The sequence below is a fragment of the Ylistrum balloti genome, unplaced genomic scaffold (assembly GCF_031769215.1).
Source record: "Ylistrum balloti isolate Yb309-2 unplaced genomic scaffold, AGI_CSIRO_Ybal_v1 Utg370102, whole genome shotgun sequence".
In the NCBI taxonomy this organism is placed as follows: domain Eukaryota; kingdom Metazoa; phylum Mollusca; class Bivalvia; order Pectinida; family Pectinidae; genus Ylistrum; species Ylistrum balloti.
The window spans coordinates 522,677-539,353 of record NW_026782128.1 but is presented as its reverse complement, the minus strand read 5'-3'; the positions used below and the strand labels follow the sequence as shown (position 1 = coordinate 539,353).

At 34.2% G+C, this 16,677-nt stretch overlaps 1 protein-coding gene across 1 annotated transcript in view; it reads right to left on the bottom strand.

Moving 5' to 3' along the window:
• Positions 1-16,677, bottom strand: part of LOC132550045 (uncharacterized) — a 138,049-nt gene that overhangs the window by 31,855 nt on the left and 89,517 nt on the right. Inside the window, exons 15-18 of the mRNA XM_060214043.1 lie at positions 6,219-6,481; positions 2,921-3,020; positions 548-651; positions 114-225 (exon numbers count right to left, since the gene is read on the bottom strand). Coding sequence (XP_060070026.1) covers positions 114-225; positions 548-651; positions 2,921-3,020; positions 6,219-6,481 — 579 coding nt within the window. The remainder of the gene's footprint in view (positions 1-113; positions 226-547; positions 652-2,920; positions 3,021-6,218; positions 6,482-16,677) is intronic.

The following is a 16,677-nucleotide window of genomic DNA, read 5'->3' as shown; positions in this document are numbered from 1 at the left end:
ATTTGAATTTAACTATGGGTTTAACATTTAAACTCAATTTGGTTTGACCTCTGGTATAGCCTCCTTTGGGTTTGAACTTTGAACTTACCTATGGGTTTGAACTTTGAACTTACCTATGGGTTTGATCTCTGGAAGAAGTCGTGCTGCATCAAGGATCTGTTTCCGGTGTTCACTATTTTTAATTCCTATGTGTTCTAAATCTTGGTCCTCTAGCAGTTTACCACCCTGAGGGACAGACAAACATTATTTTGTACCATAGTGCACTGTGTGATAATGATCAAGTGTCCAAGAAAACAAAAATGTTGTTGTTCCCTGTATACTGGCTCGATATCTGACCTCAGACATATCATTGTGATCTTCCATTTAACCAGGACAATAAAGGAGATAAACAGCAATCCAATATACTTTGTTATCATTATCAAATAATACAATACAATGCAACAAAATTTTCATTAAAAACTGTGAACATGAATCATTTCTATCATTATCTTTACTTTTCTGAGTAGATATTGAAATTTTTACATCTTTAAACCTCCTTGAAACTTACCAGAAAATCTGTGTTGTCATAACCGTTGGCAACTAAGGTATTTTCATATTGGCCTAGATTAAGCTCTTCAAGCCAATCACCAACACATTTTACTTTCGAGGTGCCTAGAGACAGAAATCATAAAAGTTGTACAAAACTCCACATTAAACGTCAATTTTAATTCGAATCTTATCACATCTATTTATATCATATACATGTATATACATCAAGACGTATCTTCTTCATCATGGAAATATGTCATGGTATATTTCTTGTAGTCATCATAATTGTGGAGAAATTTTATTTAATTACTCTTTCTTAGAAAATCAATAAATCAGACAAGTACAGATATCTCCTCATTGTTAACTATCAAGATACAAAGTCAGCACACAGGAAGAGGGGAGGTAACTCTAACAGACTTAACACAAAACAAAATAAGGAAAAACGTAGAGCAACTGAATTGGGTGAGGAATCATGACAACAACTAAAGCCTGGGAGAACAAAACTAGGATGTACAACACAAAGCAAACACAACAAAAAGACGTTTATACCAAATATGGGCATGTATCCATTTGCAATACATGTGATTCACATAATCATATATTTGATTTTGGACAAGTAGAATTTCCCTTCCTCTAATTTCCCTTAGTTGCTGGCAATGTTTACCAAAGCATTGATTCATTTACCCAGAAATGTGTTCTTATATATAGCAAAATTAAATCTGGGTATAGTTGTATGCTTGAGCTTACTGCTATTGTTTGTTGATCCAAAGCAGTGATGAAAGCAGCTTTGTACAGCAGATATGGAAATTTCAATACTAGAAAGGCTTCATATCTAAATATACTAATTTTAGGCCATCAGAAGCATATATAGCAGAGATTAGGAAAAGCCAGGGTAATATTGTAAGTGGATACTGTAATTTTCAACCATACAGACAATTTTTAAGAAATGGCAAGGACATGGAATTTGGGGCCCCGATATAAAAACAACAACCAACAGAATTAGTTATCTGGGATCCTGTTTTGTCAGGACAGCAATGGATGCAGTCACTTATTAGGGCCTAGAAGATATTCTGTTATAGCACAAAGAGTTTGAATGGAGGAGGATGGCACTGGTAAATTTTAACTATGGAAAGGCTTAGATTTGGTCAAATATACTGCTATTTGCCCTAAAAAGGCATGATGGGCAATGAGTTAGGAAGGAAAAGGTTGACACTGAATATGGTTAATTTCAACTCTGGAAAGCTTAGATTCCACTACTTATTTAGAGCTCTGAAAAGATGTAGAATTAAAAAGAAAAAGAATGGTGTTGGATAGGAGTTTTTAAGAACAGATTTGCAGTTGACTATCATTCTGATAAGATTTCTTTTTATGTTGGTGTAGGATTGGTAGGTCAGCTAATGACAGGTTCACAATTTGGACATTAGGATGTACAGGAGGACAGGATGGAATGTGGTGTTAAGATTGGTGCTAGGGGAGTACAAGAGCATGGTGGCTAGGGTAAAGGAATGAAAATCCAAAACCTACTATATCAAATCAGGACATATCTAACTCACAAAACTGATAGAGAATTTTTTACTTTACAACACATTTGATCACTGGAACAATACCATTTACTTATATTATTGAAATACAAACACAAAAGGAAGTTAAGTATGAGACACAGAAGGTAATTATGTAACAGACGATTAGGAAATCATATTCAGGAAACATGAGGATAGGGAACGACAATGGATGAAAGTGGAGAGACGATAATACTACACTTTAGCTTCAATCTGTATCATATTCAAATTTTACTGAATTTCAACATTTCTACATTTTAAAATGTTATTCACTTCCACATCAATCAAAACAACAGGCCTAAGGGACCTGCATCACTCACTTGTTGTACAGTAAATTTTGAGAAAACTTTGTTGATTTAATCACCTTCTCATTCAAGTATGTTGCTGGCTACAGATTTTGACTCTCAGTATTTGGAAATTCAGAAATTTAGAAGTTTTGTTTGACCTTTGTGATGTTTAATGTAGGTCAAGGTCATTCATTTCAAGAATGCGTTTTAGCTTTCCATCCCAGCATGCTACTAGCCAATATCATGACCATTCTCTTCATCACTGCTGATGTCATTTAAAGTGAAAGTTGATTCTGGATGGCTGACACACGACAGATGCTACACCACGACACAAAATCTATTGCTTTTCAGGAAGGTCAGCTGATAACTATAGAGGAAGTAAATCTGTATTTCTCTTCATTCCAAGTTAGTTAAACTACAACATCCAATGACTGTAACTAAAGGTTGTAACATTTTATCCTAATTTTAACATTCCAAGTTAGTCTTGCAGACAAGAGTTTGATAGGTCAGAACAGTATTAGTTGAAGGTGTGTACATTCATGATACCTTGCGAGGTGAAGTGTTCAGTAAAAGTGTTCAAGAATTCCTTCACAAAGACCGATTCTCGAGCCATTCCCACCCCTACAGAGTCTAGGGTAATCTGTATCTACAAATGGATCAAGAGAGACGATCAAACAAGGCAACATGCTATAAATACAGAAGAAATCACCCTAGAACATGCTAAACAAGCAAATTCAAACCAACGAAAATAAGCTGTTTAAAAAGATACAATTGTAGCATCGTGATGAGGTCAACACAGGATTTTATCAACCAACGATCGCAATATTGACCAATGAGGTTTCCATTGAGATCAATATCATTAACAGTGATTGTTACAATCAATATCTAACCAAAACCATGATGCCAAATGACAGTCTATTATTTCTTCATATCATTTTGAGTGTTTTTTAACTGTCAAAAACTTCAAAGAAAGCAATCAATATATTTTTTTATTTCATATCAATAATAATTAGTCAATATCAACTTTTGTGCGATTTTTCAAGTGTTGGGTAAATATATTTAAGTACCAGGTGATCACATGATGCATAATTTTCTGATAAGAATGCTCAAATGATATGAATAATATAATGTGGACACTCCCTCTTGGCAAAACTAATTACAAATTATAATTGGTTCTAATTCATTTCAAGTTGATTGACATATATGCTTTTTATTTCTTTTTCCAAAAATTTTAATGTCTAAATTTTTTTACTACAGCCAGTTGTTGTGGGTTTTTTAGGAATGCTTTCTTAACACAATTCAGTCTGAAAGTATAACAAAGTAATCAATTTACATTCTGCTTATATCGCAAAATTTTCGTGAACAGGAAATGAAATAAACCAATTTCTAGAAATAAAACTACTTCCACCGAAAGAGAAAGCCATGTGTATTTTTATCCTTCAAGGTTACAAAATATTTAACAACGTCTGAATCTGTTTTGTGCCAAATTGTGACAAGCTGGTGCTGGTAGCCATTTCTACCATTCCTTATGAATGGTTTGTTACATAAACGTCAGGAAACTGGGGCAGTTACATTCTCCCAGACAGACCAATCCTGCTTGATTATCCAGGACAACACATGGTCCAGGCCTCTTTCCTTTGACTTTGACTGATATACATGTCCCTATATTTCCATAAACATTTCAGTTACTTTCACATTAATGTTGTGAATATGATTCCAGAATATTTATTTTCTTTTTATTTGTTCCATTATCTTGATCTAATATTGAATTGACTTTCCTTTTAGTAAACCAACAAATCCATTAATATGTTAGAAATTTCATGAAACATTTCTGCTTATTTTTGAATTGTTAAATATTTTGCAACCAAATGAAAATACAGATGATTTAAAAAAAATTGAAATGAATTTAATTGTGAAAAAACCCATATCAGCTCAATGCATCAGTGACCTGAAAGAAAAGAGATATTAGCATAAATGAAACAAAGAAAAGCATGCAGAGTTGAAAGTTTTAGTTTCAAAGATCCAACATTTGGTAGCTGACTAACACCAATACACTAGCATAACTACCAGTGCTTTATTGTATACTCTTGCTGTGTTCAACATTGGTTTTGTTTTCATGATCATTTAACCAATCTTCCTTTCTATATTTGTATGGTACCAAAATAATATATGCATTTTGAAGAAAATCTTGTTCTTACAAAACATTGCTCCCTTATGTTTTTTTTTCAATTTTAAGAATTGCTTCACGGCATAACAGACTTAACCGTCTTTTATAACAAAATACTGCATGAGCTACCAGTGAAAATTGACACGGTTTCCTTTTCAAAACTTCCAACTTAAAATATTCACACAAGCATGCATCTTTCCAAGCAATTATAATGGCATGCAAATAAGGTATACAGTATGCAAATGAGATATAAGATCCAGGGAACAGGATACAGCAGGCAAACTCCCAGCATTCTTTGCATCTCGTTGCTATGGCTACCAATGTACCTTTGAAAAGCCTGTTTATTTCGCTCTCTATGGAAGACAAATCGCTGAACTGTGAAATGTCCTCTCCATAACTGGACAAAATACCTGCAATCTAAACATCTCAGATTGTCAACCAATCCATCAGGTAGAAATATCAATAAGTCAGAAAATGTATCACATCGAGAGTCTTGTAATAATAAATCAAGGGGGCAACACACAATCTCTAAGTTAGAGTGTGGCTTTGTTATAGGGCAATGATAATGCCTTCCTGTAATATCAGAGAAACTACATAGATATGGGTGGGCTTATTACCAGACATGGGATTATTGCCAGATAGAAATGACATACAGCTGAAACTCGTTGCCACAAAATCGCTTGAATCGAAATTTCATTTGAGTCAAAGTGATTTTTCAGTCCCTTCAATTGTAATGTAAGAAAAAGGTCATTTGCTGTCTCGAAATTAATTTTAGTCAAAACATTGGCATGTCTTCTGAAGAAATCGGTCGATACATACACATATCAGAAAGTCATCTGTGCATAACACATGGCTAATTACAGCATATTGTTCACACAATATTTTGTCTCTGGTAATAAATTACCAATTTAATTAAGCAATTAAAAGTTCTTCTTAATTAGTGTCATCATCCTATAGCAGTGACTTATCTGTAGTTTAAACAAGTTTATAGAAGACATGAAAACGTTAAGCTTGGTTGTGTGCTTTTTGAAGAAGAATTAAAATGAAACCTACAAACCAGCACAGATTTTTTGATGAAATCTAATCCCCATAATTCCTAGAAAACTTATATATATGAGTTTGTTTACTAAAGAACTGTGATCGTGTGATATGCTAGGTTTAGTGCTTGGACAATAAAGTGCTGAACGTAAATGTATTGACAGAGTCTATATCTGTACATAACTTGTTAAGTCTAGTGCTTATATAATGTTTTCTACAACAGGTAAAACGCTTTCTAGTGCTGCTTTTTTCATGTTTATTTATTCATAATAAATTCATATTAATATGACCTGAAGCTAAGTACGTTGTTTTTCCGTAATAATGTCAAGAAACTGATATCGTCAACCTTATCTGGACACTTTGTTTGAATCGAAATTCGGATAAGTCAAGATATTTTCCACAGTTCCCTGTATTTTGAGATAACGAGTTTCGACTGTAGATACATATGATAAAAAATATCCAGAAATTAATACTATAATCTCGTGTTCAGGTCAAAAAGGGTAAACAGTTTATTAAGTGATAAAATTAAAAACAATAAACTTTCCCACAAAAGCTTTACAAATCTTTCAAATTTATAACAGAATCTTAAAATTTTTATCGAAAATATAGGATTACAAAACATTCAAAATATTTATAAACCTGGGCCCAATCGGCGGTGTCGTCGAAGTGGTTGGCATCGGGTTCTGTCTCTGCAGTCATGGGTACCCGAGTGCCTGAAATACTGTCAATCATCTTTTTGTCCACGTCTTCTTCTTTCTCCATGAGAGGGTCAAACGGCATCAATCCTGTCATCGGAAGTGACTGCCTCTTCTTTGCGCGTAGATACTTTCGGTGTTTGACATTGTCCCAGATTTGTGACACAACCCGACGAGGCCGACCAACTACTGATCCTCTAAGAAGACCTGAAAGTACAGAAAACATCAACTGATATCATTTCTGTTATTATAACCTAAATATGAACACTTTAATACCTCAAATACTTTATAATGGCATAATCCATACAATCCTTTCATTTCTTAATGACTTTATAACTACGTAATTCGATTCATCACTTTTTGGATCCATTAGATCTGTGATAACATCACAATATCAACAAATCAGCTGAATAATCATCCAGGGATGAGACCATGAAGACAACACATTACCTCTTACTCAAAGTCTAGGGGGTGGGCTTATTACAGGCAATGGAAAAGTATTGGTTTTATGATTGTACAGAAAACAATGCAATTCATACAAATATATGTATAAAGGAGAGGTTACGGGCTAGTAAAGGCTTATTGCTGAACAATAACAGTAAACAAAAGATCTGTACAGTAAAGTACAGTAAAACTAAATATCTGTACAGTAAAGTACAGTAAACAAAAGATATGTACAGTAAAGTACAGTAAACAAAAGATCTGTACAGTAAAGTACAGTAAACAAAAGATCTGTACAGTAAAGTACAGTAAACAAAAGATCTGTACAGTAAAGTACAGTAAACAAAAGATCTGTACAGTACAGTAAACAAAAGATCTGTACAGTACAGTAAACAAAAGATCTGTACAGTACAGTAAACAAAAGATCTGTACAGTAAAGTACAGTAAACAAAAGATCTGTACAGTACAGTAAACAAAAGATCTGTACAGTAAAGTACAGTAAAACTAAATATCTGTACAGTAAAGTACAGTAAACAAAAGATCTGTACAGTAAAGTACAGTAAACAAAAGATCTGTACAGTACAGTAAACAAAAGATCTGTACAGTAAAGTACAGTAAACAAAACATCTGTACAGTAAGGTACAGTAAACAAAAGATCTGTACAGTAAAGTACAGTAAACAAAAGATCTGTACAGTAAAGTACAGTAAACAAAAGATCTGTACAGTAAAGTACAGTAAACAAAAGATCTGTACAGTAAAGTACAGTAAACAAAAGATATGTACAGTACAGTAAACAAAAGATCTGTACAGTACAGTAAACAAAAGATCTGTACAGTAAAGTACAGTAAACAAAAGATCTGTACAGTACAGTACAGTAAACAAAAGATCTGTACAGTAAAGTACAGTAAACAAAAGATCTGTACAGTAAAATACAGTAAACAAAAGATCAGTACAGTACAGTAAACAAAAGATCTGTACAGTACAGTAAACAAAAGATCTGTACAGTAAAGTACAGTAAACAAAAGATCTGTACAGTTAAGTACAGTAAACAAAAGATCTGTACAGTAAAGTACAGTAAACAAAAGATCTGTACAGTAAAGTACAGTAAACAAAAGATCTGTACAGTAAAGTACAGTAAACAAAACATCTGTACAGTAAAGTACAGTTAAACAACATATCTGTACAATACATAATTCTGTGACTAATTATACACATGCAATGTTACTTAAAGCTTTAACTACAGAACCACAAACACCCAGCATTCAACATCAGAGGAGCTTTTTGCACATTATACTGCATTCACTTGGTATACTTTCAAAATACCTTTAACTATAAAGTAATTTTATTGACATTGCTATTTTCATTTAATATTTCATATATTAAAGCTACACCACAAAACATGGAATGGCTGGCTAGTAAAACATCACATCAAATTTGCCCGAAACCACAACATGTCAAACAAAAATACCTACAATAGTGATTTTAAGTAACAACAGATGTTGATTAAAAGCTTTTTAAGACTTTAATTACCATTTTGTTCTTAAGTTGATTGCCATGAAGCTGAAGTATTGTCTGACTGCCTAAAAATATTGTACCGCCCAATTTTTTCTTATTCCTCCTAAACTTGGCAAGTTAGCCAATTTACCTTTAAATGTTCGTTATCTACTTCACATAAAAGTGATTTGAATATACCAGTCACATATAAAACATCAAATTCAGTCCGAAACTTGAGGTAGGTAGGCAGATGTTGACAAACATAAATCCGAAAGAAAACAAATCAATAAATAATGAGTGTAGAAATCTTTTGTTACTGTTAGTAATTCACAATTCCGCACAAGATTTTATTCTCCGTCTTTCTAATTAAACAATCATTAAAGACAGAACTTGATCAAGTCAATAGATTGCTTGATAGCAAATGATCACTGCCCTCCGTCTTATTGTATGTTCATTGGAATGGGTTTGAAATCTAAAACCTCGCAAACATTGGGTGGGCTTATTACAGAATATGGTAACATTGTAAGTAATTAGTGAAATATGCTACATGTTAAACTCATTGGCCTGATATTAAAAAAGAAAAATTCCAACTTTATCGGAAAAAAATAAAATTTTTAATTTTCGGAAGGAATTTCCGTAAAATAATGAATCACACAGAGTTAAAGATAACTAATTGATCACATCTCCCCCAGCATCAAAATATTCCATCAGATACTTCCTTTATCAAATTTAATGAGTGCAGCGTTCATATCAATAGAACATTTTCTACCATAGGACCTCATAACATGTCCAATTTCAACAATAAAACATCTGTGTGCATACGCCGTGCCAATATATTGACCAATCCATGGGGAGAAAAACATATTATTGCTCGCAGACTCTCCCAATAAAATGGCCAATATTGACTTTAAACCCCACATTTCACACTGCATGTCAAAGCCTCTTGTATGTGCTATCGTTATATTTCTAAATTTTACGCTGTCTCATAGAAACCCTAATTTACACGCAAACTGCTTTGTAAGCAAATTTGCTTACTGCCACATTATGACATTTTCATGGTCTTCCACACAGGCTTGATCAAACAAAGTAATTTGTTCTGACAATATTACAGACAGAAAAAATTTAATTAATTTCCGAATACATAACACTGCAAGGTTATAGGGAGAAGCCAACACAGACGGTGTTTAACAGTAATGTAATATAGGTCTCCCCTATGTAAATACATAGACGCTGTTGTTTAGACTACTTTTAATTAATTTAAAACACAGTGATGTCAGGTTGATTCAACCTCTATGTTTATAATGAAGTGGAATTGTAGACTCATGCCCATATATCACTATTCATTGATATCATTGGAGTCAACACTGTATTTCATGACAGCATTATTGAGTCATAACCATACAAAGCAACCTCTCTTAAAGAACATCTCCTAAAAGGATATTTCCAAAGCAATTTCATTCTCCCAAAAAAAGTCTACCTTTCCAGTGGACCTCAGCTATGACAAACTGTCTAATCTGACTTATGCTCCAATAAGATCACCACTTAGATAAGACTAATATTGAATATTCCAACAAGACTTGTAACATCTGCAGTAAACCAACTCTCCTTAAGGACAACCTCTCCAACTAAATTTCTCCAATCAAAACAGCTGTCCAATAAGACAGTATTTCCAGAGCACACATTCCAACATTTTTATGAGTCTAGTTACAAAGAGATATAATCAGATCTCAAAATTTCATTTAGTTTCACATGAAAAGCATGAGACCAGAACTCAAATATTTGAGTCCCAAAAGTCATTGTAAAACAAGCAAATTCATGGAATTTATATCCCCCACTTTCCAAACATATTGATCAATGAAATCAAATTATACCTCATTAGTATGCATAATTTTTAACAGATGACATTGATAGTCAAACTCAGTCTTAATGACCCCAAGATGCATCTGCTGACCAAGTTTTACCCAAATTGGATGATATTTGGGGAAGTTAGAACACAGAAACAAAAGTGTGACAGACGAACGGATGGACAAAAACAAATTAATATCCCCCGTTTCGGTGAAAGCGGGGAAAAATAAGCTTCTATTCTACAATATCCTAGCTCTCCAAAATGATCTTTACTCTTACAATGAAGCCTTTCAAACAGAAAAAAACATCTCTTAAAACCATGCAAATTTTGTAAATTTCTCATCTTTATAGATAATGCATTTTCACTGAATGTTCATTCTAAAATGAACTTTGATCCTGTTTATAGTTATAACCACACCTTTAAATAAATCTACAATCTTCTGTACCATCTTTCAGAACATATACAGCCACAGAACCACTCTAGACATCTCCCACAGAAATCACAATATACCATATTTCTCCTAGTCCAGGGGCCTATTACAGAACAATGATACACCATTATTTACTTGGATTCTTCAATAAGTGTGGGTGGGCTAGTTTATTACTACATGCGGGCTTTATTCTGGATTAATACAAATGATGACAAAACAGAAAATCCTGCCTACTAAACACTTTCTCAACTTCGCGATCAAATATAGCACATACATGAACTTTATGCTGGATTGATTCAGTATAAATGGTGACAGAAATGAGAATCATGCCTTCTATACTTTTTCCTGACTTTACGATCAAATATAGCAAATACATGAACTTGATATGACAATTTTACACCAACAAGTCTCACATCAAATGTATGTTGTAACACATTTGTCAGTAAACCACAGGCCTAACTATAGTTATTTGTAAGTTAACTCCTACAATAACTTCCGTATTCCTGTGTTTGTGTGAAACACCTGCCCGACACCCACACTTACAGCTCAATACCTTATCACCCGGCCTTAGTTAACACCTGTCCTTTATGAGCTGATAAAACATTACCCCTGGGGTACTACCTGTGAATCTCAACATGTTAACACCATTTTCTCAGAGGGAAGTGGATATAGGTCAAATTTTTCAGAAGCATGGGTCAAATTGTACAGAAGATAAGGTCTCACCTTCAGAATCTGAGGGTTGAGGTTGTGTTACCTACAAATGCCCCAATAGACTGGATAAGTTCTTCCTCCACTGATTTACGAAATATTTCCATAAAGTGTGAAGGATCAAAACTAATGACATGTGTTCTTTATACTATATCTATATATAATATACCAAACCGTATTTATCCCACAAAAAACCCATGTCGTCAAAACATAAACTCTAATGCAAAGTCAGGATTGTGTTTATTGAAGGATAATGAAATATAAATCAATTGAAATATAAATTAAGATTCTACATACCAGCAAAATGTCAGAAATCTATTATTTGTCAACAAGTATTGACTAATTCCTTTCTACATGTATCTCATAATGAATGCTCCCAGTTAATTCTATTATAAGTAACAGTGACCTTGACCTTGAATAATTCTATTTACATCCTAACTCTCCTTTTGAAATAGCCAAAGGAAAATATATTTGGAAAACTTCAATAAAACATATCGCAAAATACTGTTACTGCACCCATAACAAGGAATATATTGGACACATGGACAGACAGATGGACAAAAAAAATATATAAGGAAATTTCTTGTTTGATTGGTTTTATCTCTTCCAGTACAGAACACCAGTGGACAGATGGACTGACAGACAGACTAATGGACAATGAAATGAAACAGAAGTTTCATGTACGGTTTTCTACGTCAGTACAGAGTAGCAGCAGACAGATGGACAGACGGACAGGCTAATGGACAGACAATGAAATGAAATAGAAGTGTCATGTACAGTTTTCTACTTCAGTACAGAGTAGCAGCAGACAGATGAACAGACAGACAGCCGGTAGACTGAGGGACATTTTCTAAATCACCTTCAGTACAAAATACAAGCAGAGATGGATGGACAGACTGAGGTAAAGATGTTGAATATTGAGTTGGTTTTTTTTTTTCATTTCCATCAATGCAGAAAAACAACACAGTTGGATAGATGGATGGACAGTTGGAGAAATAAGTGAGTTGAGAATACTGAATACAGAGCACTAGCAGACAGATAGATAGACAAACAGACCAACATCTAGACGAAGAAGGAATGTTAAATATTAAGATAGTTTCTATCTCTTTCAATACAGAATTTCAGAAGAGAAATATTTCTGTAGACAACACTGATGAAAGCATATCCCACATTTTAGGTTAGGGGCAGTGTATTGTAACACAGACTGTTATAACATGTTTCCACTATTCCAGTTTAATGTAAACATACGTGGTAGAGCTGTGTTATGTCAAATGTCAATAAAACCATAAGAATAGTGCTGCCATAGAAAGAATACATTGAACACAGGCAAGCAGAGTTACATAGTATATCTTCCTGAGAAATAGGGACACACATATTTACTATTGAGTAACAGCTATGAATGAAAATCCGTTGCAGGATTTAAATCTAGTGAATTAAAGCCAACCTTTCTTCCTGGGCGGGCCACCGTGAGTATTTCTATCTGCCACTTTAGTCTCAACATCATTTTCAGGTATAAAACAACTGAATTTCCTCATTACGTCGTGATTTCTCTCTGTTGTTCAATCAACGGATACACATGACTTAATGTACCTCATGTCCGATTAAAGTACTCAAAAATTGATTTTCTGTGGCATTATGGGATAGATAATAAATGACTTTAACAGCCGTGATAAAACACTTGGTATACGTCCATTCACCGTAAGATCTGTAGTACACAAGTAATCTATATAGGAGCATTTTACCTATTGTGGTTTTTGTGGAATTATGCAATAGGTGTATCGGACCATCCCAGTCGCCTATCTGCTGTTCATACAATGATTAACACAAAATCACAGGAAATTTTTTATCTTTACATGAAATCTAAATCAAATACATAGGGAAAGATACTGATTTATCAATTTTTGAAGTTTTAAAATAAGAATCTTCTAAAATAATCACAACCTGCCTTAATAGCTAAAGCATTAATTAAGATGGAGGATTAAAGAATTTTTGAATGTTGGTCTAGGTACCTCAGATCTTAATGATAGCAAATATTTACATGATCTTCAATACTGATCTTAATAAAGCTCGCAGTAACCATGGTGCATACAATCATCTTCGTCATTATGAGAGATGGTGATAGACAATCCCTTTAAAGGATCAATAATTTAGGGCTTGTTTAGAATGACAGGAAGTGGGCGATCATATATGGGATGATTGCTGTAGTTATCCACAAAAACACCCTGTTAGGTTAAAATTGGTATATACCGTATTTATCTTGTGATGAATCCTGCCAGAATCAACACATCACTTCTGAATCAAAATCAGGGGTGGGGTTATCACAAGACTAGGAAATGGGACTTGTTTGTAATTCTACTGAATAACAATAAAGATGGGTGGGCTTATTACCAGACATAGGTTTTTTATTGGATATCACATCATTTAAATTCATGGTTCAGAAAATTTTAATAAGAACACAACTGGAAATGATTAAAGTGGCAGCATATTAGGTTGGATTAGAGGAAGAAAGAGGAAAGAATTTACATTATGGGAGAGATAGAGAGATGGAAATGAGCTGGATAGAAAATTAAAGATAAGAAATACTGAAAACAAAAGATATTATAGGTATCATAAAGACGTTTTCAAACAGATTCTTCATCTGCCATAAAGAAGGATCTTTTGATTTTGTTTAGACTCCTTACAGTTATATAAGAACATAAACCCGGTTACACACCACTTCCCCACTTTCTATCTAAAACAATTTATCGCCCTACAGTAACTTCTCTCATATTCTTCGTGCAGTATTTTCCCACAGGTTTCTATAGACAAGCTGGCTTTAACACATTAGCCGAGTTAATAAAATCAATGTGTTATACTGTCAAGCTTAGATCTATGTAAAGTGTTAATTAGACACCAGCATCCTTTTTTAAACCCGACCATGTCACCCTAGGAAGCGAATTTAGCCTTGGAGTCAAAACGCAGGAGGATAGCAGTGAAAATGGTGTCACAGCTAGTCCTGTCAATCTGTGAACCATGAAACATGTGGATTTTCACAACATTCTCAACAAAACTGAGACAAAACATTACAAACAAAACCACTAACTCACTCTGGTATGTATCACTATTTAACTACAGAAAAAGACTTCATATGTATATGAATATGTATAATATTAACAATATTGAAATGATGAACGTGATTCTGTAAGTCTACAAATTGACCTTTTAAATTTACATTATAAACCATCCCTGTCTGGATGACCTTGACCTCTACAATATTCCTTCAGTTTTGATTAACTCATAATTGACCTTGGACACCACAGATTTTAATATGACCTTTGACCTCTAACAGTAAAAATCTCCATAATTTTTAAGACATGACTTCATATTAAAACAGCTTCAAAGCTTAACCTTAAATCTTAGTATAACCTTTGACTTGTTACAGTATGAATTCTTTACCGTTATGATCACATGACCTAGAATCCCCTGTCAATGTGGGATTCTATATTTAAGTATAACAATGACCTCTTGTCATTGCTTTTTTATTCCGTTTTACGAGGAGAGATGGTCCTTATCTAAACATTTCAATCGTACATCACATATCCCATCATTATATGACCGATGGTCACTGTCTTTGGTCAGTATTTGTCCATTGCTCCTCGAATGGCTAATACTGACCAACAGCGATCCTTTACCCCAATGCCATTCCTGGATAGAATTGGTAAGCTTTCCTTTTGATACTAAATTCTTGTACACAGACATCACTATATCTCATTAATATATAATTGGATGGTGATGACATACAAATGTACAACATTGGCAGGGGTTTCTGATACTGATAATCCAGTGATCACAAAATATACCCATTTCTGTTGGACCTTTAATGGCAACTATAGACATGTCTAATCTATGTCGGATCTCCTTTTCCACCGATCTATAAAAAGGTTAAGTACAACAAGGAGTCAAAGCCATTACAGTGATTTATGAAAGTATTCAGCATGACTTCTTTGATTATTTCTTATCAGTGACTATTGGATTCTGTTCAGACATTGCTATCTTCTGACAGTCCCGCAAATATGCAAAGGCCAAGGAAAAAAGCAACGCAATCTGATGAAGTTACGAAAAAGACCCTGCAGAAAACGATAAATAATAGAAAGTACACCTATGCCGTGATCGTGATATATCAGGAAACATTAAGATATTGTTTTTATTATTTGCAGGCTAACAGGGTAGTAATAACTAGTAGGAAGTCTGCCTCCTGACTCCCCAGATGACTTATGCTGAGGTGAAATGGGCCAATAAGGGGAGATAATACGAGATGATAACATGATGTCTGGTGTAATCGTGGTCCCTTTTTCTCTCCCTCCTCTATATAAAACACACAACAATATTGGGCCATGAAATCTGCTATATCTATTTCTGTCTGGTATTAATGTTCCTACAGTTACCTAAACACAGGGTTTGTGATGTTATTGACCAGGAAACACAGGGTTTGTGATGTTACTGAGCAGAAAAAAATAGGGTTTGTGATGTTACTGGGCAGGAAATACAGGGTTTGTGATGTGACTGGGCAGAAAACACAGGGTTTGTGATGTAACTGGGCAGGAAATACAGGGTTTGTGATGTTACTGGGCAGAAAACACAAGGTTTGTGATGTAACTGGGCAGGAAATACAGGGTTGGTAATGTTATTGAGCAGAAAATCCAATGTTGGTGATACGGCACTGAGCAGAAAATGCAGGGTTTGTGATGTTACTGAGCAGAAAATGCAGGGTTGGTGATGTTACTGAGCAGAAAATGCAGGGTTTGTGATGTTATTGAGCAGAAAATGCAGGGTTGGTGATACGGCACTGAGCAGAAAATGCAGGGTTTGTGATGTTACTGAGCAGAAAATGCAGGGTTTGTGATGTTATTGAGCAGAAAATGCAGGGTTGGTGATACGGCACTGAGCAGAAAATACAGGGTTTGTGATGATACTGGGCAGAAAACACAGGGTTTGTAATGATACTGGGCAGAAAATGCAGGGTTTGTGATGTTATTGAGCAGGAAACACATGGTTGGTGATGTTACTGGGCAGAAAATGCAGGGTTGGTGATATGGCACTGAGCAGAAATTCGACTCAGGAACATTGACAGAACTTCACACGTATCAATTTTAAAAATCTCAACAAGGGAATGAATTATGAAATTCATCACTAGTGCTAGTATGGAGTAGAGAAAAAAAAACACTGTACTTATGTTATACTTGAATAAACTAATCCAGGATTAAGGAAGAGATGTACATATTACACAATCAACCTACAGATAAGTTGTTCACTTAACAGACACAACATTTTGTTTATCTTGAACATCTAGAATAATTCTACAACTTCAATGCAAGTTACATTTTATATATAGTACACATATTTTTCTGGTGATGTCATTTTCAGTCAAAATGGTGAATTTATTTACACGTTCCTGATAGAATTTTCCTTTAGTTCAATGAACAATGATCTAGTATGTTGTAGTCT